The following is a 25,603-nucleotide window of genomic DNA, read 5'->3' as shown; positions in this document are numbered from 1 at the left end:
TCACCTGTGACCATAGCCCTGCTTCCAGACTGAGAAGGCCGGGAATCGGGGGGCCAGAAGGGCTGGGCAAGGTTAAGGGGCACCTGGCCTACGGCTGCAAGCCAGTGCCACTCACGCACTTTATTCAATGCACTGGAGCAGCAGCTCCCATGGAATGTGATGGCGGGGCCTGGCCCCAGAGCACCAGGCCCCACACTGCAGGGCACGTGTATGAAACGCATCGAGTTCTTCCATCCCAGCTGACTCTTCCGTCTGATCCTGAGACCCCACAGCCACCAGTGCTGAGGTGCCAGCATGCGCCACGCCCAGCAGAGCACCGAGTCCTGGCTGGGGGGTGGGCTTGGCTGGGCTGGCTCCCCACCCGGCAGTGTCCTTTGGCAGAGAAGCAGGATGTCTGGTAGTCTAGGTGCAGTAGGTGTCGGCCTTCACCACCTGGCAGTACATGGTCATGGCGAAGGTCAGACCCAGAATCTGTGGGCACAGGAAGGGCTGGGCAAGGGTGCTTCAGGGCACCAATGGGTGTTCCCAACCACCACAGGCTTGGGCCCCTAAGACACCCCACCATCCCCAAAGCCTGCATCCTTTACCCCTGCCACAGCCACCTGAGTGTCCAGACTTGCCTGGAGCCTCATTGGTGCTAGGGAGAAATGGGTATGTGCACTAAGGCCGGGCTCTCCCCAGCTGAAACCCCAGCAGCCATCCTGGGCCTTGCCGAGGACACCAAGCTCTGCAGCTGGAGATGTTGGAGACTTTCACCCATCCAGGCCTCTCGAGGCTCCCAACCTACACTTGCCCCAGCCCATCTCAAAGGTGTGTGTATGCCTGGCCCTACACACCTGCACCAGCGCTGTGCACAGCCCGAAGACACCCACGGCTAGCAGGTTCTCCTGGAGCCAGGCTTTTACTGTTTCATAGCAGGGCTGTAGGAAAGCAGGGTCAGTGGCTGCCCTGGCCCCCAAAGAGCCCCCTCCCTGGGTTGCACTCACCGCCTTCCACCAGGTGCCAGGAGCATGCAGCCCACAGCTGTCACTGAATTCCAGACAGCAGGAGTCGGGCACACGTGTGGCGTTGTATACCTCAAACCAATCAGTATAGTTGGAGACGCCACAACAGCGGAACTGAGGAGAGGAGAGTTGGCTGAGGTGGGGAGAGCCAGCAACCACACCCCCCACCCCGAGGCACCCTTGCCTCACATCAGTCTGGACAATGCTCCAGGCGTTGGTGAGCCCCACATTGCCTGGCGTGCCGTATAGGTGCAGGCCCTTCTTCAGGTCTTCCTGGGCATACCTGTCAATCTGGGGGTGCGAGGGTCAGCAGGGCAGATGAGCGCCCCACCCTCAGACCCCACACCCCTCCATCACTGAGTGACATCCCAGAGCCACAGGACCCAGGCAACCTCCCAGGCTGGGGCTTGGGGCCCTGGACTGCAGGCCGTGTGTCGAACAGATTCACCTGCACACCCCTTGGGGTACAGAGGGGCCTGCACCTGCTCTGCAGGGAGATCAGGGCCTGAGACTCCCCAGAAAGGAGCAAGGGAGGGGCTGGAGAGATGGCTCAGTGGTCTAAAGCACCTACTTGAAGCAAGCTTGGCAAAGCACAGGGACCGCGGTTCGATCCCCAGCACCACATGCCAGCCAGACCTGCCCCCTGGTGGGCTGAGCTGGCCACACACACACACAATAAATAAATGTAATAAATAAAAATAAATAAATATTAAAAAAAAAAAAAAAAGAAAGGAGCAAGGGAAGCGCTAGCTCCAGAGCCAGGCAGGGGTGAGATGCAGAGCAGCTTGCCACACTTTGGCCACCACGGCTGCATGTCAGTGAGCCTGACCCACAGAAGTGGTCAGATAGAGGGCCGATGAGACTGTGTGGCAGGGCCCACATGGCAGATCCTGCTCTCCCCCCCAACTCTTAGAGGGCAGCCACAGAGCCACACTTGGTGACCATCCCTGCCCAGCCCCACCAGGCCATAAGCTTGGCGCATACCTTATCAGTGTAGGCGAAGAAGAGCACAGCGATGGTGGCCTCCAGCAGGAGCACCAGCAGCAGCAGCACGAAGAACTGTGGGGAGGTGGGGACCGGTGGGTGCCCTGCCTCTGAGTGAGGGACCTGCTAGCCCCTGCCCCTCCCCTTGGCCATCAGCAGGTCAGCCTGGCACCTCACCCCCGTACAGCTGCACTTACGGTGAGCAGCAGGCACTTGTTCTCCTTGAGGGCCCCAATGCAGCCCACGAAGCCAATGGCCATGACGAAGGTGCCTGTGACGATGAGCAGGTTGGCAGCCGACAAGGATGGGAAGGACGATGACAGGGTGGCAAAGTTCCCCTGTGTGGCAGCCAGCCAGATGCCGACACCCAGGACGCCACAGCCTCCCAGCTGGGACAGCAGCAGTTGTGGAGGGGGGGAGTGGACAGGACAGGGTGAGGAGCAACCTTCCTGGCCCAGCCTGGCTAGGGCAAGAGGTGGTGGCTGTCCCAGGCTGGGAGCCCACACCAGGCTCTGGGCTCAAGCCAGGTTGGCAGGCACCCACAAAAGGCTGGGGAGCAGACCAAGGCATGTTGGCTGTGGGGTACCTCCCTGGCACATAAGCCTCCTTGAGCAGCCAGCACCCCACCCCTGCCTGTCAGCGCCCAGTAGGTGCAGGAGTTCCCTGCCCCATGCTTCTACTGCAAGCCAGCACCTGCGCCTGTGGTCTAGACACAAAGTGCTCCCTGGGCCACAGGCTTGGGGCACCTGGGAGCTGCTGAGTCCTGCCTGAGGCTGGGCTTGGGCTTGCCAGGACTCTCCTTCTAGAGGTCTGGGCACCAGGATGGCTGATGTGCCCTTGCTGCAACCCTGGTATTTGGACTTCCCCTCACAGAGGCTCATAGAGCTGGCAGGAGACTGGTGCACCCACTCAGGCATGACACCTGAGGGAAACCTGGGGACCCTCCCCAAGACAGGCACGTGTCCAGGTGACACTGATGGTTTGTCCTTACAGCCCCAGGGCCAGCAGGGGTCTGTTGGCTCTACAGACACCCCCTTAATGACTGACCCTGCCCTGGCCTGAGTCTCATGGAGGACTCGGGGACAGCGCATCATGTTGCTAAGTGGCTGGGACAGTGTAGCAGTCAGGGCACCGCCATTCTGTTATCAGGGATACCCTGGCCAGGTGCTGACTTGGTCCACATCACCACCCTGAACACCATCCTGTCCCCAGAGCCCTCACATGGGGTGGCCCCCACCCCTGGGCTGGTTCAGAGCCTCTGGGATCTGGCAGGACCAAATGGGGTAGGGTCCCACCCAGCTACTGTGCGTAAGTGACAATGAAGCCATATTCAACTAGTCCAGCTGCCACCCAGGTACTGGGTCAGGGAACAAGAGAACAGGTGGGGATCCCATTCCCTGTACCCACATGAGGGTGGATGCCCCAGGGACTCGGGGGCCCTGGATGACAGACCCCAGCCCGTCACCCTGGAGTGTCACACTTCGGGGTGGAGTCCCAGGGCTACAGTGGCAATGTCTGCGCAGAGGGAAGGGGCTGGCATGACAGGGGAAATCAAAATATAAGACCCAGAAAGCCTACGCCATCCACCTCTGCCTTCCAAGGACAGCTGCAGCTCTGTCAGCAGGAAAGGGAGCCGTGGTTGTGCCCCTGTCCTCCTGGGACTCAGAGGGCACAGGGAGGACACTGCTGTGCCTTGCAGCTGGCACCTGGGGGTGGGCTGTTCTGGGGTGGAGGGGAAGGGACCCTCACCTTTACCCTCCATGAAGGCTCCAAATGGCAGGAAGATGGCCACCACTGTCACTGCCCTGTGAGGGACACCAGCCCACACCCTCAGGACACCTCACCTCCCTGGCAGTGTCACACCAGGCGTGCCCCTGGAGCCCCCCATCCCTGTTCCCCCAAAGCACCCCTTCCTGTGCTTCACATGAGGGCACATAATGAAATGCATGCTCACAGGGAGGAAAACTGCTATACCTGTAATTCTAAAATGTGTCTGCCTGCAGCTTTTAAAACATTTTGGCAGGAAAATTATAGTTTCAGAGTGCAAGAGAAAATGGACTCACTTGACTCAGACCCACAGGCCAGCTCCCAAGGCTGGAGAGCTGAGCGTACCAGGGCGAATGTAAAACTGACCCCCCACCTGCTACCCCACCTGGCCGTGTCCCTTGCAGCTCACCCCCAGAGTGGCCCCTTTACAGCCTTCCTGTGCTGCACCCAGGGCCCTGGCCCCCAAGATTCTGTCCCAGCCCACAGAGCATCTCTGGTTGACATCTGCCCAGCATATCTGGCCTGGGCACAGCCCAGCTGCCACCTGCCCACCCTGGACTTGTGCATTGCCCAGGCCCCTGCCGAGGGCAGTGAGGCTTGTGACAGCCCTGGAAGGCTCAGCGCCTGTCTAGCCCTGGCATGAGATGGATACCCAAGCTTCCACCTCTCCACTTTGTGTCTCTGGGTTGGCCTGAGGCTAGGTATTGAGGATCCTGTACCCCCTCCAGCTCGCCAGGGGGAGTGCCTACTGCTCCCTAGCCATATGGGTCAGGGTGGCAGATGGTCTGGCAGCCAGCCACATCTTTGAAGCAGGGTGAGGGCTGGGTCCCCACAGGAGCCGAGGTCATGTCCAGAAGCCTCTCTGCCAGGTGGGCAGGACTTCTGCCATCTTGGCTGGGAGGCTGCTTCCCCAGGAAGGGTGTGCTTGTCCACTCACACAGAATGGTCCGTGTCTTCCAAAGGCCTTACAGATCCTAGGCCATCACTCCCACCAGTCTATTGGGCCACAGAGTGCCCAGCACAGAGGGCCACTTCCCTGCTGTCCCCAGCTCAGTGAATATCACCGGCAGCAGGGAGAGGCTCTGCCCTACCCCTCAGGTGTCATCTCCCAAGAGGTAAAACAACCAAGACCACAGGTCCTGCCCACAGCTTCTGTCGGCTTTAGCCAGAGGCTGAGACTCAGGACCTTCCTTTGGGAGACAGAGCGGGCACCGAGACTGCTACCATAACAACTCAGTGTGGTGGCCATCACCTCCTAGCATGGGGTGGGTAGACGTCAGGCCCTGAATGGCACAGGCCATGGGACAGAAGCTGAGGGGCCTCCACACTTGTTTACCCCAAGGGTGCAGGTAGAAAAACAGGCTTTGAGGAGGAAAGGATTTCCCCGTGACCCTTGGTGTCCAGACGCTGGCCCCACCAGGCCTGGATGCCCTCTGCAGGGAGCAGCAGGGGCAGACACACCTTGGCAGACTTGGCTGCATCCTGGGCAGCCAGGCTATGCACCTGAAGCCCAGGCCAGCAAGTGGCCATGGGAGAGCCTCAGAACTATCTTCATCTTGTGGCTGCTCGGGGGTGGGGTAAGAGGCCAGGAAGCCAGGGGAGGCCAACTCTCCCAACCCCCCAAACCCGGGGAGACCTCGACCTCCATTATGGGAAGAGCTCTGCTGGCAGTGAGCCAGCTGCCAGCACAGCCATGCAGCTGACGTGGGTCCCAGGGACCACACAGCCCCAGCCCCCACCACGGCGAGTCAGGCCTGGGCTCAGCCCTCTCCCGTGAGGACGGGGCCGCCAGAGGACACCCAGCCCATCCAGCAACCCCAGCAGGAGGCTGGACAGCTGAGGACAGGTGCTTGCATGCCTGGTGTCTCTTCAGACTCCAGCTGCTTGAGGAGCTCCAGGGGCGAACTGGAGGCAGTGATGTGGGCCTATGTCCCAGTGGACATGGGGACAAAAGCAGCATGTCAGGTTCCAGGACATGGGGGCTCTGGGCAATGATACCCAGTCACACGCCTCACTGGCCAGAGGGGGTTTAGTTTCAGGCAATGCTGGGATTAGGAAAGGTGGGCATCACAACCATCAGACCTATGCAGCCCCTCAGAGAGGCTTCAGCCCCTTTTGTGTGGGCAGAAACCCACACAGACTAGGGGGAGCGGAATTATCTGGGATGGTGCAAACATAAAGCTAAAGAGAAAAGTCACCGAGTCAGATGGGGAGAGGCCCGTACTGGTGCTGGCATCAGCAGCTGGGGTTACACCTGCATAATAAAAGGACTGTTTTCCAGCCCAGATGTCCCTGCAGCTGTGCGCATATTCTCTCCAGGGGCAGGAGGCTTGGTCCACTCTGCAACTGGCATTTAGGCCTGGAGCCCCACCTGGGGCATATGAGCTGGGCTGCTCTCAGGCAGAGATCCCCTGGAGGACCCTTCTTCATCCCCTACAGGTGGTGTCTGGTCAGAGAGGAGGAGAAAGGGTGTGGGAAGGGCTGCTGACCCCATAGAATGTCAGCCAAGGCTACCCACTCCACACCTCACCCACCAACTACCCTCCAAGCTGGCACCTCTGGTTGTCAGCACTGGTCACACTGTCCTTGCAAATCCTGGGCCCTGCTCCCCATTACACTGTCACCTGCAGCGTCCCCCATCCCATCACACTGCCTGGGAAACTCCACTGAACCTGCCTAGCATCTGGCAGAGCCCACATTACCTGCCATGCTGCCCTGGCCTCATCTCAGTCCTCCCAGGACCTGCTCAAAGGGGACAGGCCCTGGGAGCAAGCTGCAGGGGACAGGTGCTTGCGTGCCTGGTGTCTCTTCAGACAGACCTTCTCAGCTCACTCCACAGGCAGCCCAAGCTATGACCCCCGCCCCATCACAACCAAGGCCAGGAAAGCAGGGAGGGCGAGAAGACAAACCCAGTCTTCAGTAGGCTGACTGTATCCTGCACAAATGGGCCACACCCCTCGCCCCAGCGCGGAGGAGACAGCAGGTTCTGAGCGCAGAGACCCTGGAGTGACCTTGGCTGTTTCTCACCCAGCTGGCGTCCACCAGCTAAGCTCCAGGCCCAAACCCGCAGTTAGGCTTATCAGGCCTGAGGCCTCCTCCCTGTCCTCCCTGCCGCGGAGGCCTAGCTGACCCTGCAGCAGTGCTGTGGGGTGACAACTCTGCCCCCATCTAGGTGGGAGGGATTGGCCCTCTGGTGCAAGTCCCACCCTACAGACAGACACAGACACAGACACAGACACAGACACAGACACACACACACACACACACACACACACACACACACACACAATCTGAGCAAACCTCACAGCACTTGGCCATAATCTGGGGTGCTCAGCTGCTGCAGGAGGGCCGGTGAAGCCAAGCGCTTCCCCAGCTCACGGCTGCCAGAGCGGGTCACTCTAGCCCGCAGGACAGCGCCTCAGGGGCACCGGCAGCTGCTCATGCAGTCGGGAAGGTGGAGTGGGGGGCTGGGGGCAGAACAGCCATGGGAAAAAAGGCAGGAGGTGCGGGCGACACAGCCGGGGATCCAGGGTGATGACGCCTCCCCGCTGCAGCACACGTGCGCGCGACTCACCCAGAAGAGCAGGTTGAAGGCGAACATGAGGTACTTGACACCCTGCAGGCAGCCGCGCGCCATGCTGCAGCGCTTCAGCTCTAGGAGAAAGATGAAAGACAGGTCCAGGTAGAAGACCACGTACTTGCCGCCCCGGGGCGCTGAGTAGCGCGCCTGGGCCGCCCGGGGCCCGGGCCCCGCGTGCAGCCCAAAGAAGGTGCCGCCCGCGCCCGCGCGTCCGCACGGGCTGCTGCCGCGCCGGAACGGGCCCGAGCCCTTGCCCTCCGGCGACGGACTTCGCCTGTACGCGGACTCGTCCGTGCTAGAGCGGCGCATGGCGCGGGGGCCGGGCCGTCAGCGCCGCGTGCCTGCCGCTCCGGGATGTCCCATACTCGCCCGCCGGTTCCCCCGGCCCGGCCCCGCCGTGCAGCGGGCGAGCGGCGCAGTCCGATCGGCACCTGCCCGCTTCCCTGAGCCCCGCGGCGCTGGCCAATCCCGCGCAGCCCCGCCCCGTCAGCCGACCAATCGCAGAGAACTAGCCCCGCCCCTGCGCCTCGCGGGCGGCGGGGAGGACTTGAGACCCCGCAGCTGGAGTCCGACCACCCCGCCTGCGCGCGGCAGCGACCCCAACATGCCAGGGGCGCATAGCACCGAGCAAAGTCAGCGGCGACCCAAATGCTGTGGCTGGCAATTTAGTGTAGCTCCGGCTTTGGGTGTTTGGGTGCTCGGGAGAGAGAGGTAGGAGTCCAAAACACAGGAGCTAGAAGGAACCCGGAGGAACCGCCTACCGCCGAGTGGGCCCAGGGTGCCCGAGTGGCCCGTCCTGGCTCCCAGGGGTGAGGCGCTCGGCCAGCTTCAAGAGCGGGCTATACAATGATTGCGGTTTGACTCGTGGAACCATGTCCAAAATTTCTTAAAAAGAAGCCCCAAATTTCACCTGTACCAGCCCGTCAGCCTGAGAGCGAGCGAGCACTGCATACACCAGCCCCTCACACCTGCAACCAAAGATGGAGACAGATGTCCCCGGCTGGGTCCCACCACTTGCTCCCCCAACGGAGCAGCCAGGACATCCTCATTCCACCCGCCCTGTAGGCAGGCAGTCAGCATGGAACGTGGGCAGTGGCTGAGCTGCTGCCTGGAGAAATGGAAAGGGAGCCATGGGCCTGGGGCAGGGAGCCACAGCTGCCAGAGATGCACCCTGCTTCGGACTGAAGCCAAGATGGTCACAGTGGTGTGCACCCACGGGCAGTCCTGAAGCCGCAGTCCAGGGGGAAGGAGGTATGGAGGGAGGGTGCCACCACCGGGCTGGCCAGCTCTGGAAGCCTCGGGAAAGGCCAGGATGAGCGATCAGTGTCTGGAAGGGGCTGTAGCAGAAGGAGGAACTCGCACCCTGCAAGGTTCCCCCACACTGGGACTGGGCTCCTGGCGCCAGCACTCTTCTGCCCCCTGGGGGACTGGTGGGGGACTGTGGTGCGGGCCCTAAGGCAGACTCTATGGTCCTGGTACTTGGGGGCAGGGGTAGGAGGGGCTTCCCAAGGTCTCTCTGCCTGCTGTTCCCATGAGGGAACAGGGACAGGAAAGGGACAGAACTGGACTGCACAGCAGAAGCCCCACAGGGGAGCAGAGAGCCCTACCCACAGACCACCAGGAAGCAGGTGGTAGCAGATGAACCCATCAGGACCTTAGGGGCCTCCAGCAGTCCCTGGCCAAACTCAACTGTCCAAGCAGAGGATGGAATAGGCCCAATCCAGGGCTGAGTGCACAAGCCAGCCCAAGCATCTGAACACTACTGCAATTCTGCACCACACTGACCCTGCTCCTGTGGGAGAGCCACCAGGTCACCCCAAACTGGCTCTGCAGCCCAGAGCCAGGCTGACTACACGGGACAGCTGGACCCTGGGCTGCCTATCTAGTCCCATAAAGGCCAGATGGGTCATTGAGAGCAGGGAGCAGGGACCGCAGGTTGAGAATGGCTCCTACTACCCAGGCAGCAGCCCAAGCCCCACCTCTACACCTTGCATGACCAGGCAAAAAGTCACAGTGATGATGGACAGCTCTATCTCCCTCTAGCTACAGGACAACTCCCCAAGAGGTTCCTGAGCACCAAGGCCAAGGAGACATGCACAAACAGGAGCCTGGCTGGGTTCCTGTCCTGAGTCCAAGGCCCAGGGTGTCCATTGTGCCCTCTCCCTGGCACAACACACTCATGGCACAGGGGCCAACTTGGCATCAACAGAGCCCAAGGGCTAAGCAGCTGAGGATACCCAAGTTCACAAGGAAGCCTCAGGCTAGGCAGAGGTGTAGGGCCCTAGTGTCAGTACCTATCCAAGGAGGCACTGCGAGCCCTGGGACTGTTCCTGAAGCCCAGCCCTCTCCCACAGGGCCCCTAAGGAGACAGGCTCAGAGATAGTATCTGTCCCAGCACCCAAGAGGCATCCACAGGTAAGCAGGGGCCATGGGGTCCAGGACAGGCCTCTCATTGTCTGTCATACCCTGTCCATCCAGGCAAGATTTACCTGGTTTCACCCAAAAGGAGGCACTCCAAGTTTGAGTGCCAGGCCAGCCATCGGGGAACTGGAGAGTGGTCAGCATAGCCAGGGCAGCTTTTGCCCTGCAGGAGACTGCAGAATGCAGGCCAGACCACCCAGCTTCATCCCAGCCCCACCTTCCCACCACAAGAGACAGGCTCCTAGAGACCAGCGGCCAGAGCCCAGAAGCCCTACCCCAGGACCAGGCTGGGGGTTGCAGATCAAGGCCAGACTTCTGGCCAGTGGCCCAGCCAGGCAGCTTTCCAGATCCAGGGCAGAATGCATACTCCTTGAACACAAGTGCACAGACACATGCAGATACAGGGACACAAGCCAGTACACAGGACTGCACACCCAGGGGCCCAACTGGCACTGTCCCTGTCCTTCACAGCACCCCACCCTCCTCAGCTCAGAGTAGATGGACGCCCCTCCTCAGGGGCACTGCCTATGCCAGCCAACAGTGTTCCATGAGGCCCACCCATCTGCCACCAAGGCCCCAACAACAACCCCTTCTGCTGAAGGAGTGGGGGTGTGAGCACCAAGAGGATGGGGTCACTGTCCTGGCCAGACCTTAGTCCCACTCAAGGGGGACCTTGCCAGACTCTGGAGCTCAACCACTGCAGCCTGGGATGGGCAGAGGACAGCAGGCAGCCTCCAGAAACACAGCCAGGCTAAGGGGTGCCATACCACCTGGGCAGCCCAGCATGCCCAGGCCAAGCCAGCTGAGGAAGCAGAAAAGGCTGAGCCCACTCAGAGGCCACTGTCCATTGTCCTGCTGCACATCATATCCTGCTGGCCCCAGTGTCCCCCCCCAGGACATAGCAAATACTGGCCCGGCAAGCTGACCACCCACCCTGAAACCTCTGCCCACCTAACCAGAGGAGGACAGGGAGGGGACAGTCCCTCCAGAGACCACTAGAGGATCCTCTCTCCTCAGCCCGAGGTCATATGCAGCTGGCAGAGCTGCTGATGCTCTCAGCCCCCCCCAACCCAGACCTGTCCATGGATCAGCAGGGCAGGGCCCATCCTGCCCAGTCACATCTGCACAGGCCCAACTCCCAAAGCCTGTGTATTGTGTCTGCTACGCCTGACAGCTCAGGCTGGTAGCTCAGACAGCAGCAGGCACCTGAGGGCTGCCACACAGCCTCTAGGTGAACATGCAGGGTGAGACTGGGGTCCTGGAGAGTGGCACTCCCTTGAAGGGAACTGGGCCCCTCCAGGTGGGAGTATGCTGGCCCAACCAGAGCACTACAGATGGGGAAACTGAGGCAGTGAGACCAAACCAGGGGGTGAGCCCAGCGTTCTGCCCTGCACTGCCTGTTTCTAGGGCGACACCCTGGCGAGAGGGGCTCAGCGGCCAGAACTTAAACCGCAGGTTTCCCTGGCCCCTGGGCAGAACTGGAGCAGGCAGGCAGCAAGCGCAGTTGAGCACGCCTCCTTGCCCCCGTGCTCCAGTCCCGCTCCTGGGAGCTGCGCCACCCATCGTCCCCAGGGTTCCTCAGTGCGGACCAACCCCGGAAAGCCCTGGCTCCCCTCTTCCCGCTGTTGCACCTGAGGAGCTGGCCAGGCCCACAGCCCGGTCTGCTACCAGACAGCCATAGAGGCGGCTGTGCCAGCCAGGGTGGAAGCAGTGGGCAGCCAGGACCCTCGGGTCCACGCCGGCCGTGGGTAAGGACGGCACTCGCACCGCAGACCAGGAGCGGCTCCCGCAGGGCTAGGCTGGGGACCGGGAACTGGAGGGCGGAGCCGAGGGTCCGCCCCCTCGGCGCACTCGGAATTCCAGGAATGTCCCTCGGCCTGGCCCGGCTTCCCAGCTCTCGCCGGGTAAACAACTCGTCCGGGCCGGAGCACGGGTGATACAGGCCCGGCCCCCCTCGAAGTCCCTGAGCCCCCACGCGTCCCCAGCGTCCCCCAGCTGACCCTGGGACCCCTCCCCACGCCCTCACCTCGTCGCGCAGCCAAGTCTGTCCCGGGCCCCGTTATTCCGGGTCCCTTCGCCCCGCCGCCCAAGCAGGATGTGCGTCCACTCGGCCTGGGGCACAGAGAAGGGAAGTGGCCTCTGCGCGTGGTTCCGCACGTGGCCGGCCGCGGGGGACGGCGGAGCTGCGGGGGTGGGGTGAGAATACTTCATCACCCCAGCAAGGCCGAATCCAGAGGCTCCCCGAGCGTATCTCCCCTGCCTAGCTCCTGGCTCCCCTCATAAGCACCCTGTCCCCCAGGTCCTTGGCAGCCCGTCCCCTTGGGAGCAGGCAGTCCTGTCGTCCCCAGCGGTCTTGCAGGCACAGCCTCCGGGACGGGGCCAGGTTCTCTGCGGTTCTGCCAAGGGCGCCTTGTCCGCACCGCCTGCCCTAACCACCCGCTTTGCCTCGGGCTCCCCTAACCGCGCCCCTCCAACCCCCTGCCCAAGAAGGGCCGGGTCACTGCGGCGACGTTCAGCGGCGGCCCAAGAACGCCCGAGATGCTGCGCCCGGTCCCCGAGCGCCGCGGGCAGGGCTCGAGGCTGGGACCCCATCTGCCGTGGTCACGCGCCCGGGCAGCCCACCTCCACCCCGTCCCTGCCACTTGTTGCCGCCACTCGACTGGCGTCGCGCACTCGGGCCACGAACTCGTGCGTTGACCCGCGCTCAGGCGGCCTCGGTCCGCGGTGTCCCCGCACGCCGTCGCCGTACCTGCGCGTGCAACCTCCTACTGTGCCCAGTTCCCGCCGCTAAACTGTCAGTCAAGTGAGCACGAGAAATGCGAACCAGCGCTAAAGCCTTTGTGCCACGCTCGGGCGCCGTAGCTCTGGGACGTACCACCGCGACGGATGGGGGGGAAATCCCTGCGTTCCGAGGACGTGCGGGCCCCGGAAGCCGCTTGTACGTGGGGTAGACTCGTCGCAGCGGGGCCAGACGGCAACAGTGGCAGAGTAGGCTGGGGCGCGGGCCGAGGCAGCGGAGGTCAGTCGGGCTGATGTTGGGACTGACCCGGTCCCCGCCAAGTGGGCGCGCCCGGAGCAGATCCCGAGACACCGCCGCGCGGCGCGCTAGTCGTCGCCATGATCATCCCTGTTCGGTGTTTTACCTGTGGGAAGATCGTCGGCAACAAGTGGGAAGCCTACCTGGGACTGCTGCAGGCCGAGTACACCGAGGGGTGAGAAGCCGTGCCTGCCGGGGGGTGCGGCAGTGCCAGGGTCGCCGCGCGAGGCCCGACGGCCGCGCGGGGCCTGTGGGTCGTGGGTGTGGGTTGGGGATGGGAGGGGTGGTTCTGAGGGTGCGCCGGATCGTGGGCTTAGGGGTCCCCGCGGGGTGCTGGGACCGTGGGAGTGCCGATAGCAAGGAGGGGGATCTGGGCTGGGGTTCTGTGGCAGAGCTGGGTGGTGGGATGCGGGTCCGACCGTAGGTCGTACGAGAGGAGCCGCTGTTAAGCTTTTCAGATTCTGGATCTCAAGGCCAGCTCTCCTCTTTCCTCTCAGGGGTGCCCTGTATGGTTGGGGGAGATGTGGGTATCACGCGCCAGTGTCTTGGGTATCCATTTATTTATATATTTAGGTACAGGGTCCCACTATGCAGTTCAGGCTGGCCTTGAGCCCACTTTGTAGCCCAGGCTGGTCTCGAACTCACAATGATCCTGCTACCTCAGCCTCAGGAGTGTTGGGATTACAGCGCCCAGCCTGAGTAAATTTTTTTTTTTTTTTAATGTATTTAGTACAGGGTCTACAGGGTCTCACTACACTGATAGGGCTTGTAGTGATCTTCCCTGTTTTTAAGCCTCCCAAACGCTGGGATTACAGGCACGTGCCACCACGCCCAGTCTCAGTCCCTCTCAGTGTGCCCCAGGGGGCGGGCGGGCGGGCAGGGAATCTGCCTAAACAGGCGCTTTAATCCACCGACCGACCTATCTGGTCTGTCTTCCTCATCTCCAGCACAGCATCCTCCACGTAGCTTCCTCTGTCTCCCTGCCCCCTAACCTACTGTCTGTTTCAAAGCCTACCACAAAAAAAGAATCTGCCTCAGGTCCTTTAACCTTGATCCTTTAAGATGCAGAAGAGACGTTTTCCACCCAAGCATTATCATGGGTCTTTTTAGTCACTACCATGTCTGCCCATCAGCCACTCTGGACAGCTGTGTCTTGGTCTCCTGTGAAGCCCCAGCTCCTGTTGCCCTATACAATGGGACACTCAGAGCTGAGGGGGCTTCGGGAATGATCAGCATGGGTGTGAGTGGCCGAAGCCGCCCAGGCCCCCTCTCGGGGAGATAACCATGGTCAAGCCCCCTGTTGCCCTATACAATGGGACACTCAGAGCTGAGGGGGCTTCGGGAATGATCAGCATGGGTGTGAGTGGCCGAAGCCGCCCAGGCCCCCTCTCGGGGAGATAACCATGGTCAAGCCCCCTCAGGCCTCCCCTGCCCAAGCTGGCATCTGCACACTGGAGCCAACAGTGTGGGAATTAGGCCTCTGGGTGACTAGGTTTCAAGCAGCTCAGGCTTCTAACTAGTTTGGGACATGATAGAGGTGGCTCCCTGACAATGGGCCTTTCTACCTGATTTGGGGAGCGGAGCTGGGTAGAGACCCCCACTAGCGGTGGCCAGCGTGAGGCCCTGTGCCTGCTGATGGCCCCAGAGGCAGACGAGCTGTGTGGGAGGTGTGAGGGTTAGCAGTTTGGTGCTAAACCCTAAATAACTGAAGCCCTTCCCAGCAGCAGCCCCGCCCAACTGTAGAGCCTGAAGCAGGTGAGAGCTGGGCACAAGGCTGGAGGTTGGAAGAGGGCTGCACACACGGCTTGAGTGGGTGAGACTGGTCTAGAGAGTAGACAGAAGAAGGTGCCCCGGGGGCAGCCCTGATTCAGGAGAGAGAAGAGGAAGGGAAAAGATGAGCAGCCAGCACTACCCCACACGAGAGGTGGATCGGTCCTCCAGGCCTGGGGCCTGGCCAGCACAGTCAGCCTCACCACGTCTCCCCCACCAGGGACGCCCTGGACGCGCTGGGTCTGAAACGCTACTGCTGCCGCCGGATGCTGCTCGCACACGTGGACCTGATTGAAAAGCTCCTCAACTATGCACCCCTGGAGAAGTGAGGCCTGGAGAAGACTGCCCACGCCGAGGCACTGAAGAGGTGGCAGCACCACGGGGCCACAGCGCTGTGCACACAATGTCCATTCTAGAAAGAGTCCAGTAAAGGTCTTTGCAGAACTACCAAGGGTCCTGCCAGTTCGCCTGGCTGGGCAAGGCTCCCTGCGCCAGTGTTTCTGTGCCCTTTGTCCCACTTGAGGCTTCTCCTCCCACCCCCCCAGGCTGGTTTTGTTTCTACTTAGTTCCATCACCCCTCTTTTAGGAAGTTAGAGCTCAGGACTCAATCCAAGCCTTCGTGCTACAACAGAACCCACAACAGCTACAGTCCTGCGGAAGCTAGAACTCCTGGGTCAGTGGACCCTGCCCTTCCAGAGTCAGGATTTGAGCCAGCCAGGCTACTGTGAGCTAGCCCTACAAGAGGCCTTCCACCTGTGGCCTGCCCATGACTCCTGCAGCCCACTGGGCCAGGCGAGTGGGAGTGGATGCTTCTTCCTCACTGCCCAGGAGAACCACTGTCCACAAGGCAGCATCCCAATGGGCAGAGACTGACATGTGCCTCCCTCATTTTGGCCCACCAGCCCAGAGTGCCTGCAGAGGGAAAGGGACACCCCTGGCTTCCACATCTGGGGCCCTCCAGCTAAAGCTTTGGAAAGTCAGAGCCTTCCCACCCCAGCAGGCCCTGGTGCCCTGCCCCACCTCTATGTCCCCAGAGGTGGCCACAAGGATCACTGATCTCAGGTGGTTCTGGAAGTTGTCTTTTCCCTCCCCAGGAGCTTCCACCTTTAAGGAGCATGCCCCACTGCCTGTGAGCCTTGTGAGCTCTCTGGACCCTGGGGATACTCACGGGTAGATCTGCCCACATTCTACTGAGTGTGAGGACGGACCCTCAGGACACCCCACTCTGTCCCTAAGGTCAGCCCAACTTTTCCAACAAATGTTTATTGAGCACCTGTTGTTAGACAGAAGCAACTGTGAGCATGTAGGCAACAGCAGAGGGATGCTAATGAGGAGACTATAGGGACATGTGTCAGTATATATGATGATAGAAGGCATGGGAGCAAACAGTTTTAAAACATGAAACAACCCCGGGGTTCCAGCCATTAGGCAGCTGAGCCTTATGGAGAGGCCAGAGGCTGTACCCAGGTGAGGTAAGACTGCATAGCTCCAGGAGCTAGGCAGGCACAGGTGGCCCCTCCTGCCATTGCCACATAAGGGGTGTCCAGACAGCCCTGACTAGAGACATGAGGGGGCACCTGATTGGCAGAACTAGCCCCCACCCACTAGCCAGATCTGGGCCATCTGATGCGGTGCTGGGGTGGGAATGGCCTCGGGACTTTGTGGTGTACAGTGAAAGGCACTTGGAGCCCCCTTCAGGGTCAGCATAGGGAGCACAGACAGGGCTGTCGCTCTGGCCATCAGCAGTCTCAGTTCAGTAGTCAGATGTGGGACATGGGCCAGGTCCCAGGGCTCAGTAGTGCTCCAGCTTGAGGCTCCGGTATAAGCAGCAAGTAAAAATCATGCCAAAGACCTGTGCACAGCCGGGTGGGCATGAGCAGGCACCTCAGGGCTGCCAGCCACTCGTCCCCCCACCACCCCCAGGCCCTCACCTGAACACAGGCAATGCCGATGCCCACAGCCCCGATGACCCTCAGGTGGTCCTGGATGAACGTTTCCAGCTTGGTGATGCAGCCACCCTGGCAGGTGGGTAGGACAGTTCAGGTGAGCACTGGCCCGTGGGTCTGGACTGCCCACCCCTCAGGTACCCACTTACCTCCACCTTGTAGATGTTGGAGGCATGGTCCCGCCTCCCGCAGTCAGGCACCACAGTCTTGCAGCAGCTGTCGGGGACCACGCGCTTGCCTGCCTGGCCAGAGCGGACCCACTCGCTATCCCGCCAGTCCTGAGAGTTGTTGCTGCCACAGCAGTGAAACTACAAGCAGCAGGGCTAAGCCTGGGCTGTGGCCTGCAGCCCACTCCGGGGACAGCCACAGGCACTCCCCACAATGCCTACCTCCTGCTGTAGCTTGTCCACTGCACTGGTCACACCCTCATGGCCTGGCTGGTGGTACCGCTTGGTCATGGTGTCCTTTAGATTCTCCTTGAGCTCCGTGTTTAGCTGGTGGGGAGAGGATTGAAGTTACCCTTCAGGTGGGGCTGAAGAGGCTCCCAGAGGGACAAGCTGGGGTCAGACAGTGCCTCCATGTCTTCCCACCCATGAGATCCAAGACCTGACAGCAGAGTGGGGGTGTCAGCACATCTTTTGTCCCTATGTGCAAACACCTGGGTGGGCTGCATACCCCGCAGACTATGCAGTCCCTCACCTGCTGGTAGTAGACGTAGGCCAGGACTCCCGCAATGATCTCCAGCAGGAAGATGAGGAGGAGCAGGATGAAATACTGGAGGGCAGGAACCTGGTGAGGGGGGCTCCTAGCCACAAATACCAGGGTGAAGCCCCACCCCCTTAGGGCCTCCAGCAACAGGGTGAAGCTCAGGGCTGTCCAGCTCCCAGCTCCACAAAGCTGGTGCTTTCCCTGAGGACTGGGCAGGCAGGGAACCATGCCTCCAGCAGGGCCAACCTGCACATCAGGCCCCATCAGAGCCAGTCCCAGGGAGCCAGTGAGGCACCCCCTGTGGGCCCCTGTCCCTGCCACCCCCACCACGGTGCCACTATGCCCCACTGACCAAGCGCAGCAAGTTCCGCCGCTCCTTGAAGGTGGCACAACAGCCTAGGACTCCTGTCACCATGACAACAACACCAGCCACCACCAGGATGTAGGCTGTAGCCAGGTAGGTGCTTGAGGCCAGCAGGCTAATGTAGTCGCTCTTGAGGGCTAGCGTCCAGATGCCTACTGCCATGACAGACAGGCCAGCCAGCTGTGGGCAGCACAAGCTGTCAGCACAGCTGGCCCAGCTCCATGCCACGCCCGGGTGGGGTGCAGGCTTTACTCCTCACCCAGAAGCAGCAGTTGAAGGTGAACAGCAGGTACTTGAGACAGACCGTGCCACAGGTCGTCTTCTCGTTGAACTCCCCCATCCTGGGCTGGGATGTGGAAAGGGGATCAGACCGCCTGCAACACCAGGACCCTGACTGGCAGGGGGACAGACGGGGACACAGATGCGAAGCCCTGCCTGCTGCAAGGAAGGCCTGGAAGGAGCCTCCTTGGGAACTGAGTCACTTCCTGGCTGCAGCTCTGAAGCCCTGGCCCCAGCAGCGAGGACGACAAATCCTCGGTGCCCATGGGGTTGGGGGCAGGGGTTGGACAGATGCCTGGGATGAGCTCAGCAGACCCAAACCAGCCCCACAGCATTCCCTGTGCCCCAGGCCCCCGGCTGCCTGGAAGGTGCCCCCCAAACATCTGCAGAGGGGCAGCAAGTGGGGGCTGCATATGTAAGAGGAGTGCAGGTGCCCACAGGTGGAGCCTGCAGACCCACTGTCCTCCCCCAAGTGGGGGAGTGGCAGTGCCCATCCCAGAGCCTGTGGGTACACCAGTGTCTGCGCTGGCAGGGCTGGGTGCAGACTGCAGCTGGGCACCCTGGGCCACGTGTCCACACTTTCATCTGCTTTGGCCCCACTCCATCAGGCACTCACCAGCTGACTGTGGAGGGCTCCTCAGGCAGGTGGGTGGAAATTCCCCAGGATCCCGGGCGAGGGGCACCTGACAGGTCACAGGACTGTCCCCTCCTTGACCAGACCTTGCCTGTGGACCAGAACTACATCCAGAGGCAGAGCACTAGCCAGACCCAGTGCTCTGGGCTTGGGTCGGCAGGAGGAGGCGGTTCTGGACCCTTGTATGATGGGAGGGAGCTCAGACCTCCCCAGTTCCCACCCAGGGCCTGAGCTCCAACTCCCTGTCCCAGTCCCTCCCCAAGGAAGCTATACAGCAGCAGCCCAGGGGTAGGGGAAGGCAATGATCTCTACCCCAGGATGGGGCTATGAAGAGACCTCCACCCTTGGGCTTTGGAAAGCAGACTAACACCATCCCTGGAGTTGTGGGTGGCCCAGACCTTCACCCCTGAGCAGGGGGATGGGAGGCCTCCTACTCTGAGTTAGGACCGAAATACAAAGTGTATTATTGGTGGGGGGAAGGGGATACACTCCTGCCACTGGGTTTAGTGGCCCAACCCTGTAATCACAGTACTTGGGAGACTCAGGCAAGAGGTTCATTGGCCAGACCTTGAGCTGGCCAGACAAAGCAAGACCCTGTCTCAAAAAGCCAAATACAAAATAACAGATCCCTCCTACTGTGGGTGTCCCCAGGCCAGACAACAAGGCCCAGGCCTACAGGAATGGCTAATTCCCAAACAAGGCCTGAGGGCTGGGGAGATAGCTCAGTGGAATAAGCGCTTCCCAAGGGCCTAAGTTCAATCCCCGGTTCCGCAAAAAAAAAAAAAAAAAAAACCAAAAAACAGAATCACCAAACAAGGCCTGGACTCCAGAAGAACACCGAGAAGTCGCCCCTCTTCCCAGGGCTGTCTGGTGAACTTGAATTTGAATCCCCAGGGAAAGGACGGGCGTGAGAGATAAGCCCGGCCAGAAATAGCCCTGACCGGCGGGGCAGGGCTGCCCATCCCAGGCCCTGGACCTCCGCGGGAAGCCCCGCGTTACCGGGATGAGGTCACCGCACTCCCGCCCCTGCAGGCGCGGTCACCGTTCCGCCCACTGGCCGCACCGTGCGGTGGGCGGGCCTGGGGGGGAGGGCACCGGCGCCCACGGACAAAGCGCGAACCCAGTCCCAGGGGCACGGAGGACACCGCAAGCCTGTTTGAGGTCCGGAAGGCGCTACACACGCCCTGCCCAGCCCCCTCCCCTCCGGAAGGGCCTAAGAACTCTGTGCGGACCGGTCCGCCGGACGCAGACCAAGCGCCGGCGGCCAGCCTCGGACCCTGGGCGTGCAAGGCCTCAGCGGCACTGGGATCCACCCGCGGCGCACTCACCGACCACGCGACAGAGACCCAGGCGGCGGCAGCTCTGCGGAGGCGGACGTTCTGAACACCCGAAGGCGCGGCCAGGGCCTGGGAGGACGCGCCTCGCCTCTGCCCCGCCCCCAAGGCCGGCCCCGCCCCGCGGTGGAACACACCCTGTGGTGGCCCGCCCCCAGCCCCGCTGCGGGGCAGGTCCCCACCAGCGCTGGCGCGGCTGTGAGCGGCGCGAGGCTTTGCAGGCCGGGAAACTGGCCTGGTGGTGCCCACCACCCAGCGAAAGCTCACGAGAGACAGAGGAGGCAGTGCCCAGGGAGGGCAGCTAGAGGCCAGTCCCAGGAATCTCTGGGTGGCTGCTGGGGTCGGTGGACACAAGTGGGTCGGGATAGAGCCGCGGGCTCTTGCGCCGCTTTGGGTGCTGGGTGTTAGGTGGAGGACACCCTGCAGGAGTGTGGTCTCTGCATAGATCCCTAGGCTACAGGCCATGAGGCCTAGGCGTGGGACTGGCGGTGAGGGTAAAGGTCAGGCCCTGCCTTCAGCTCTAACGGACCCGGACCCGGTTACTGATGGCCTGTCACTGCCCTGTGCTCCCTCTGACTTATGGTGAAGGAGTGGAAGGTTGGTAGCACGACCAGGGACGCAAAGGACTCGCACAGGGACCATAGCCCAGCATACCACAGGAGATCCCAGATACACAGAGGGCCAAAGGACTGCAGCGGTGTGCGCTTTATTGCGCCATACACGTTTGTTTTTCTTTTTGCTGGACAAAATGCAGAATAGCAAGGGTATGTAAGGCCCTGCAGCGCTGACCATCCACAGATCAGCCCTGGTGGGGGCTCTGGGTGGGCATCCCGCACCCAGGACAAGTGACCTTCAAGGAGTAGCAGGGGCCCAGGCGGGCTGGTCAACGGGCACTGGGCAGATGGCCGGAACCGCGTCTGGGGGGCCGAGCCCAGCAGCAGCAGGCGGGCCTGGGCAGGCCTGAGGTGCCCATGGGCTTCTTGTGGCTGCTTCCCAGCAGCCTGGCCTCACAGGCGTCCCTTTCATCTCGCAGTCGTGTGTTCAGCTCCCTGAAGAGGGGGCGAGGGAGGAGGGGATCATTAGGCCCGCTTCCTCCAATCAGAAGAGGTCAGCCACAGGAAGGTCTTCCTTCCCACAAGTGGGGTGGAGGCCTAGAGCACCCAAGAGCCCTGCCCGCTGGGCCTGAGCGCACCTGAGCAGCTCCAGCTGACGCAGTAGGCTGAGCTTCTCCTTCTGCATATTCCTGGAGACAGTGACCACGTCCCTGTGGATGGGGTTATGACGAGTGCAAAGGACGAGGGCGCAGGGCTGAGCTGGGAGCGGAGCGGCCTGGCGGCCCACGCACCTCTGTATCTGCTCGCGGCGGCCCTGGGCTTCGCCCTCCAGCCGGCGGAGCTGTTCCTGTGCCCCCTCCAGCTGCGTGCGGAGCGCCTCCAAAACGCCCCGCAGCTGCGCGTGCTGGGCTTGTGCCTCCTGCTGCTCAGCGGCCTGGGCCTGCAGCTGCTGCTCCAGCTGTGGGAACGCGAACGCGCTGGCGAGAGCCCCGGGTGATGGCTAGCCCTGCAGTCCCGGTTCAGCGACGCAAGGCTGGGGAGCGGGGCCGCCAGAGCGTGCTCACCTCCCGCTGCCGCAGCCCCGCGCGCTCCAGCTCCTGCTCGCGCCTCTGCAGTTCCAGCTCTATGAGGGCCCTCTGCTCTTCGCGGGGCGGGGTCTGCGGTGCACGAGGCACCTGAGCCTCTGCGCCCCTCTGAGGAGATCGCGGGCTGAGGGGTGAGGGGCTCCAAGAGTGCGGGACTCACAATGGGCCGAGGCATGGGGGCCCACCTGGCTCTGTCCACGCGGTCGAGACTCCAGCAGCTTCTGTTCCAGCTCTTCGTAGAGGCCTCGCACCTCCCGCTCGTGCTCGCTTTCCCGCCTTGGGAACGGGGCGACAGCCATGAGCACCCTCTGCTGTCCCAGACTCCGCCGCCACCCCGGACCCCGTCGCCACCCCGGACCCCGTCGCCCTCACCGCCGCAGCGCCTGCTCCAGGCCTTCGCGCTCCCGGGCCGCTGCCTCCAGGCAGGCGGACGCACGCAGCAAGACGTCCTCGAAGGAGCCCAGTAACTCAGGCTGCTCGAGCTGCAGCCGGGCCCAGAGTGCCCTTACTGCGCGCTGCCTGCAGGGGACAACAGCGTGAAGCTTGGGACAGTCCGGCTCACTCCACTTGGCAACATTCCCTTCGGCCCGTCTGCGACCGACCGGGTGCCGCGCTGCCCCACCCGGGGCCTCAGCTGCCCGAGATGCAAATTCTGCGGGAAATCACGCCCGGCCGCTCCTCTGTACACAGCCCTTGGTGACTGGGCCTGGGGACAGCATGAGCCCCAGGCCGCATGCAGACCCACATGAAACAGAAACAGGCGGGCCTCTGCCACGCCACTCACTCGCCCAGGACCCGGGCCACCCCTAGCTGCTCCAGCACAGTGCAGAACCGCTCCACATCCTCCTCATCTTCCTCTTCTCCCTCCAAGGAGCCCCGGAAGCTTTGCACGCCCGATGACTCAAAGGTTTCCTCTGGAGTCCACGAGGGGGTCACCCCTTCTGCCGGTTGCAGCCCCACAAGCCTCCCTGCGAACACAGTGAGATTAGGGACAGGTGGATTTTGGCACCTTGCCTATTCCCTCCCCCCCCCCCATTTCCTGCCCTCTCCCAGGCCAGGTTTCCTGTTTTTGTTCCTTTTCCTGGTCCTACTGGCCTGGGAATGGAAGGTGACAAGAGGTCCCAGCCCCACTGGAGTCTGACAGGGGCAAGCATAGGAAACAGGAAGGTCAAGGCACACATAGGGCAGCAGGAGCCCCCTACACCCGCGTGCAGAAGCTCTGGTGGCTTGGGGAGGAGAGATCCAGCTCACCCAGGCCCAGGCAGAACTCGCGGGCAGTGAGGAAGCCTGTGTGGGCATGGTCCAGGCTCTCAAATACGGCCTCCAACTGCTCCGGCGTCAGGTGCAGATCGCTCTGTAGGCCCTGGCCAGGCGGAGGGCAGGGTGAGTGCCCAGGCCAGCCCTGGCAGCTGGCTCTGCAGGCCAGGGCTCACCTGCAGGTCCTGCCGGGTGATGAAGCCCTTGGCCTCCTTGTCACACAGCACGAAAAGCTCCTGGGCTTGCTGCAGCACCGCTGGACCTGGACTGCGCCCTGTGGAGACCGTCTCCTCCTCTTCCTCCTCCTTGTCCTCCTCTGCCTGGGCCCCTACTGCCCTGGACTCCCCAGGGCTGGCCATGGCGCTGCAAAGCCAAGGGAGGGCAGGAAAAATGGGAACGGGGTGCAAGTGCGCTCTGGGCCTCCTGCTCCCACTAGGAAGAGGAAGGTGTGGCAGAGGCATGGGTGGGGCTGCTGCAGGCTTGGAGGACCCCAGATCTGGTCAGGTGACACAGACTTGGGGACCAGTGGGCTGACAACAGCTGCAGTCCAGGATGAACCAGTGCAGGACAAGAGCCGGGACTGTTGGTCTCCAGGGCTGATTGTGGGTGCCCTAGTGACAGGGGCAGACTGGTGCCTGGCAGCTAGAGGAGCAACTTTGGGGTGAAAGAGGCCCTACCACATACTAGAGTTAGAGTCCCATACTGGGCCTGACCAGAAAGGACTGAGCCAATCCTGGTCAAGTGTTTCTCCCTTGGCCAGGCCTGTGATGCCTGGTATCCTAACAGCTGGCAGGCAAGGTAAACTCCTCCCACCTGGCTCTGAGGCCCCACAGGGCAGGTGCAAGATCCCAGCCTCAGGGCAGGTGTTACGTGCCTCCAGCAGCTATCAGCACTCCCAGATTCTGGACTTAACACCCCCTCCCAACTGACCCCTTTGGTCTTGTCCAGGATCCTCCTGCAGCTCCTGTACACCCTCAAAGAAACCCCATCCATAGTCGGAGGCCTCTGCTCTCTGACTTTCAACCCTGGATCATCTCCCAAAGCTATACCCAACCAGCCACCCCACCCCACCTAGAACTCAGGAGGGCGATCTCCAGAGAGAGCCGGTTCCTAGCAGGCGGCAGGCGAGAGGAGGGGACAGGCAGGAGCCAGCTGGCAGCTCTCAGGCTCCCTAGACCCAGGTCCACCAGTGCCGGAAGCTGCAGTCGAGCCCCGAGGGGGAGGAGGGCGGGCAATGGACTCCTCACACCTCAGCTGCTGCGTCCTCGACTGAAGAACAAGATCAGCCCAGCAGGGACCAGGGCGGCAGAACCTACCTACAAGCTGCGCTGCCGCACCTGCGCAGCTCCCGGAAGTGCTTGCCACACCCCACCCGACCCCAAGCTGCCTGCCTGCCCACCTCGCAGGTCAGGAGTCACATTCTGCTGTCACCTTGTCCCCACCTCTCTGGCAGCCCAAGTGGCTGTCCCAGCAGAGCTATGGGGGCAGCAAAGGACCCCACCCCCTAGGGACCTGGGACACCAGTCTCGCTCCCCTCCCCCCATCCTCCAGGCTGCAGTAGCCAAAAAGTGTATAGGAAAAAGCTGTCAGGAAATAGACCAGATGCCTTCAGGGACTTCTAGAACTGGAAGGATTTCTTCTCCACACTTCCAGTTTTGTTTGTTTTTTTCCAGTTTCCAAATAATAAAATTTTATACTACAAAATGGCCTTTAAATTAGTGCCAAGCCCCTGTCTGATGGGAGTGAGCCCAGGGAGGTCACCTTGGGGGCCCTCAGCACTCCCTTCAGGCACAGCCCGATGCCCTCTTCCTACAATGGGGATTCCCCCCAAGTCCCCTCTCCCCCCAGCCTGTGCCCAAACCCACCTGGCCCCTGGGCTGTGCTTCCGCCCTGCACCACCCTAGGAGCTGTGTTGCCTCTGCTCCTCAGGTGGAACCCCAGTAGACTGGGCCTATAGGACAGGACCTGGAGACAGGAACTGCACCAGGACCGGGACCTGCCTGGCCGGCTTGTCCGGTCTCTCGTCCCAGCTCCCACAACCGTTATTGTTGGCTGGGGGCTGCCACCGCAGCACCCACACCTTCCGGGAGGGGGAGACAGGGGCTGGGCCTGTGGCTGGGTGCCAGCACCCATCACCATTAGATCCTTACCACTCCAACTGTCTCCTGTCCTGGCAGTGGACACCAGGAAGCTCCTGGGACAAGTTTACTGCCTTGACTCGAGCTCTTCCTCAGCACTCCTAGGTACAGGCAGCAGACAGCACCAGACACATGGGGACAGGAAGGCCCAGGCCCTGCCCACTGGAGTTGGGGCACCAGTGAGAAGAGCAAGCATAGCACTTTGTGTGACGGCCTCAGTGGCATGAAACAGACACTCCCAGGCACAAGCCCTCAGCTCCAGGAGGCCCCTCCAGGGTCCAGCCCTACAGCGAGCCCACGCCCACTGTGTCACCGTGTGGTGAGGAGGTGTGGTGACACCTTTTGTAAATACTTTTTCTTTTCCCAAATATTTCTATTGGCCCTTGGAAAGTTGTGCCCAAGAGTCACCCAGGCAGCCTGAGGGCAAAGTAGGGGCAAACAGATGAGTCCTTGGAAAGCAGAGGGCACAAGGGAGGAGGTCCCAGCAGTGCAACCCTGGCAGACTGACAGGCAGTGGCAGAGATACTGGCCAGCAGGAATGAGCAGTTTCTCAACACCATGTCCCCAAGGAGTGGGGCAGTCACACTGACATGAAGAAGGCAAGGTATGGGTGCTGTGGTGGCAGCCCCCAAGGTGCTTGCATGCATGTCGCTGAGGTAATAGAATCACAAGTTCAAGCCCAGGCAGTGTAGGGACTTAGCAAGACCCTGACCAAAAGCAGAAGAAAAAAAAAAAAAAAAA

General features: G+C 61.7%; 4 protein-coding genes across 21 annotated transcripts; 1 reads left to right on the top strand and 3 right to left on the bottom strand.

Annotated features, from left to right (window-relative positions):
* Positions 1 to 67: 67 nt before the first annotated feature.
* Positions 68 to 12,574, bottom strand: Tspan4 (tetraspanin 4). Of its 4 annotated transcripts, none has more exons than XM_004637959.2 (8): positions 12,506 to 12,574; positions 7,330 to 7,409; positions 2,186 to 2,377; positions 1,989 to 2,063; positions 1,194 to 1,295; positions 987 to 1,118; positions 837 to 920; positions 68 to 471 (listed from the first exon to the last, which is right to left on the bottom strand). In XM_004637959.2, exons 2-8 carry the CDS (start codon positions 7,390 to 7,392, stop codon positions 403 to 405), a joined length of 717 nt encoding a protein of 238 aa, XP_004638016.1. In that variant the 5' UTR covers positions 7,393 to 7,409; positions 12,506 to 12,574; the 3' UTR covers positions 68 to 402. The 4 variants fall into 4 exon arrangements, with proteins under 4 accessions (XP_004638016.1, XP_023578447.1, XP_023578446.1 ...); XM_023722679.1 differs by lacking the exon at positions 12,506 to 12,574 and adding an exon at positions 11,783 to 11,904; XM_023722678.1 differs by lacking the exon at positions 12,506 to 12,574 and adding an exon at positions 11,783 to 11,866 and having other exon boundaries at positions 68 to 432.
* Positions 12,575 to 12,662: 88 nt separating this feature from the next.
* Polr2l (RNA polymerase II subunit L) lies at positions 12,663 to 14,907 on the top strand. The gene is made up of 2 exons (XM_004637958.2): positions 12,663 to 12,968; positions 14,784 to 14,907. The coding sequence occupies exons 1-2, from the start codon at positions 12,874 to 12,876 to the stop codon at positions 14,890 to 14,892; spliced, it is 204 nt and encodes a 67-aa protein (XP_004638015.1). The 5' UTR covers positions 12,663 to 12,873; the 3' UTR covers positions 14,893 to 14,907.
* Positions 14,908 to 15,882: 975 nt separating this feature from the next.
* On the bottom strand, positions 15,883 to 19,924 carry Cd151 (CD151 molecule (Raph blood group)). Of its 5 annotated transcripts, none has more exons than XM_023722665.1 (9): positions 19,823 to 19,899; positions 18,477 to 18,585; positions 17,841 to 17,975; positions 17,570 to 17,761; positions 17,209 to 17,298; positions 16,899 to 17,003; positions 16,659 to 16,817; positions 16,495 to 16,581; positions 15,883 to 16,415 (listed from the first exon to the last, which is right to left on the bottom strand). In XM_023722665.1, exons 3-9 carry the CDS (start codon positions 17,919 to 17,921, stop codon positions 16,356 to 16,358), a joined length of 774 nt encoding a protein of 257 aa, XP_023578433.1. In that variant the 5' UTR covers positions 17,922 to 17,975; positions 18,477 to 18,585; positions 19,823 to 19,899; the 3' UTR covers positions 15,883 to 16,355. The 5 variants fall into 5 exon arrangements, with proteins under 5 accessions (XP_023578433.1, XP_023578434.1, XP_023578431.1 ...); XM_023722666.1 differs by lacking the exon at positions 19,823 to 19,899 and adding an exon at positions 19,304 to 19,799; XM_023722663.1 differs by lacking the exon at positions 18,477 to 18,585 and having other exon boundaries at positions 19,823 to 19,924.
* Positions 19,925 to 20,518: 594 nt separating this feature from the next.
* Cracr2b (calcium release activated channel regulator 2B) lies at positions 20,519 to 25,086 on the bottom strand. 11 transcript variants are annotated; one of them, XM_023722654.1, is made up of 10 exons: positions 24,875 to 25,086; positions 24,590 to 24,675; positions 22,901 to 23,688; positions 22,719 to 22,830; positions 22,252 to 22,435; positions 21,840 to 21,986; positions 21,653 to 21,743; positions 21,447 to 21,539; positions 21,021 to 21,340; positions 20,519 to 20,877 (listed from the first exon to the last, which is right to left on the bottom strand). In XM_023722654.1, exons 3-10 carry the CDS (start codon positions 23,183 to 23,185, stop codon positions 20,712 to 20,714), a joined length of 1,398 nt encoding a protein of 465 aa, XP_023578422.1. In that variant the 5' UTR covers positions 23,186 to 23,688; positions 24,590 to 24,675; positions 24,875 to 25,086; the 3' UTR covers positions 20,519 to 20,711. The 11 variants fall into 11 exon arrangements, with proteins under 11 accessions (XP_023578422.1, XP_023578426.1, XP_023578421.1 ...); XM_023722658.1 differs by lacking the exon at positions 24,590 to 24,675 and having other exon boundaries at positions 22,901 to 23,087; XM_023722653.1 differs by lacking the exon at positions 24,875 to 25,086 and having other exon boundaries at positions 24,590 to 24,706.
* Positions 25,087 to 25,603: the final 517 nt, after the last annotated feature.

The sequence above is a fragment of the Octodon degus genome, unplaced genomic scaffold, assembly GCF_000260255.1.
Source record: "Octodon degus isolate 3935 unplaced genomic scaffold, OctDeg1.0 scaffold00093, whole genome shotgun sequence".
In the NCBI taxonomy this organism is placed as follows: domain Eukaryota; kingdom Metazoa; phylum Chordata; class Mammalia; order Rodentia; family Octodontidae; genus Octodon; species Octodon degus.
The sequence above is the reverse complement of the archived record's forward strand: the minus strand, read 5'-3'. Positions and strand labels throughout refer to the sequence as shown.

Excerpts from the sequence above, each read along its gene's own strand:
- Tspan4 (XM_004637959.2), bottom strand. The coding sequence starts at position 7,392 with ATGGCGCGCGGCTGCCTGCAGGGTGTCAAGTACCTCATGTTCGCCTTC. Across the intron at positions 1,296-1,988 it reads TCTTCGCCTACACTGATAAG|ATTGACAGGTATGCCCAGGA; the intron begins GTATGCGCCAAG and ends TCGCACCCCCAG. Across the intron at positions 921-986 it reads CTGGCACCTGGTGGAAGGCG|CCCTGCTATGAAACAGTAAA; the intron begins GTGAGTGCAACC and ends GCTTTCCTACAG.
- Polr2l (XM_004637958.2), top strand. The coding sequence starts at position 12,874 with ATGATCATCCCTGTTCGGTGTTTTACCTGTGGGAAGATCGTCGGCAAC. Across the intron at positions 12,969-14,783 it reads CAGGCCGAGTACACCGAGGG|GGACGCCCTGGACGCGCTGG; the intron begins GTGAGAAGCCGT and ends CTCCCCCACCAG.
- Cd151 (XM_023722664.1), bottom strand. The coding sequence starts at position 19,456 with ATGGGCAGCCCTGCCCCGCCGGTCAGGGCTATTTCTGGCCGGGCTTAT. Across the intron at positions 17,762-17,840 it reads CCTTCAACTGCTGCTTCTGG|CTGGCTGGCCTGTCTGTCAT; the intron begins GTGAGGAGTAAA and ends TGCTGCCCACAG. Across the intron at positions 16,582-16,658 it reads CCAACATCTACAAGGTGGAG|GGTGGCTGCATCACCAAGCT; the intron begins GTAAGTGGGTAC and ends CCCACCTGCCAG.
- Cracr2b (XM_023722654.1), bottom strand. The coding sequence starts at position 23,185 with ATGCCTCTGCCACACCTTCCTCTTCCTAGTGGGAGCAGGAGGCCCAGA. Across the intron at positions 21,987-22,251 it reads GTGGCCCGGGTCCTGGGCGA|GCAGCGCGCAGTAAGGGCAC; the intron begins GTGAGTGGCGTG and ends TGTCCCCTGCAG. Across the intron at positions 20,878-21,020 it reads CGTCAGCTGGAGCTGCTCAG|GGAGCTGAACACACGACTGC; the intron begins GTGCGCTCAGGC and ends CCCCCTCTTCAG.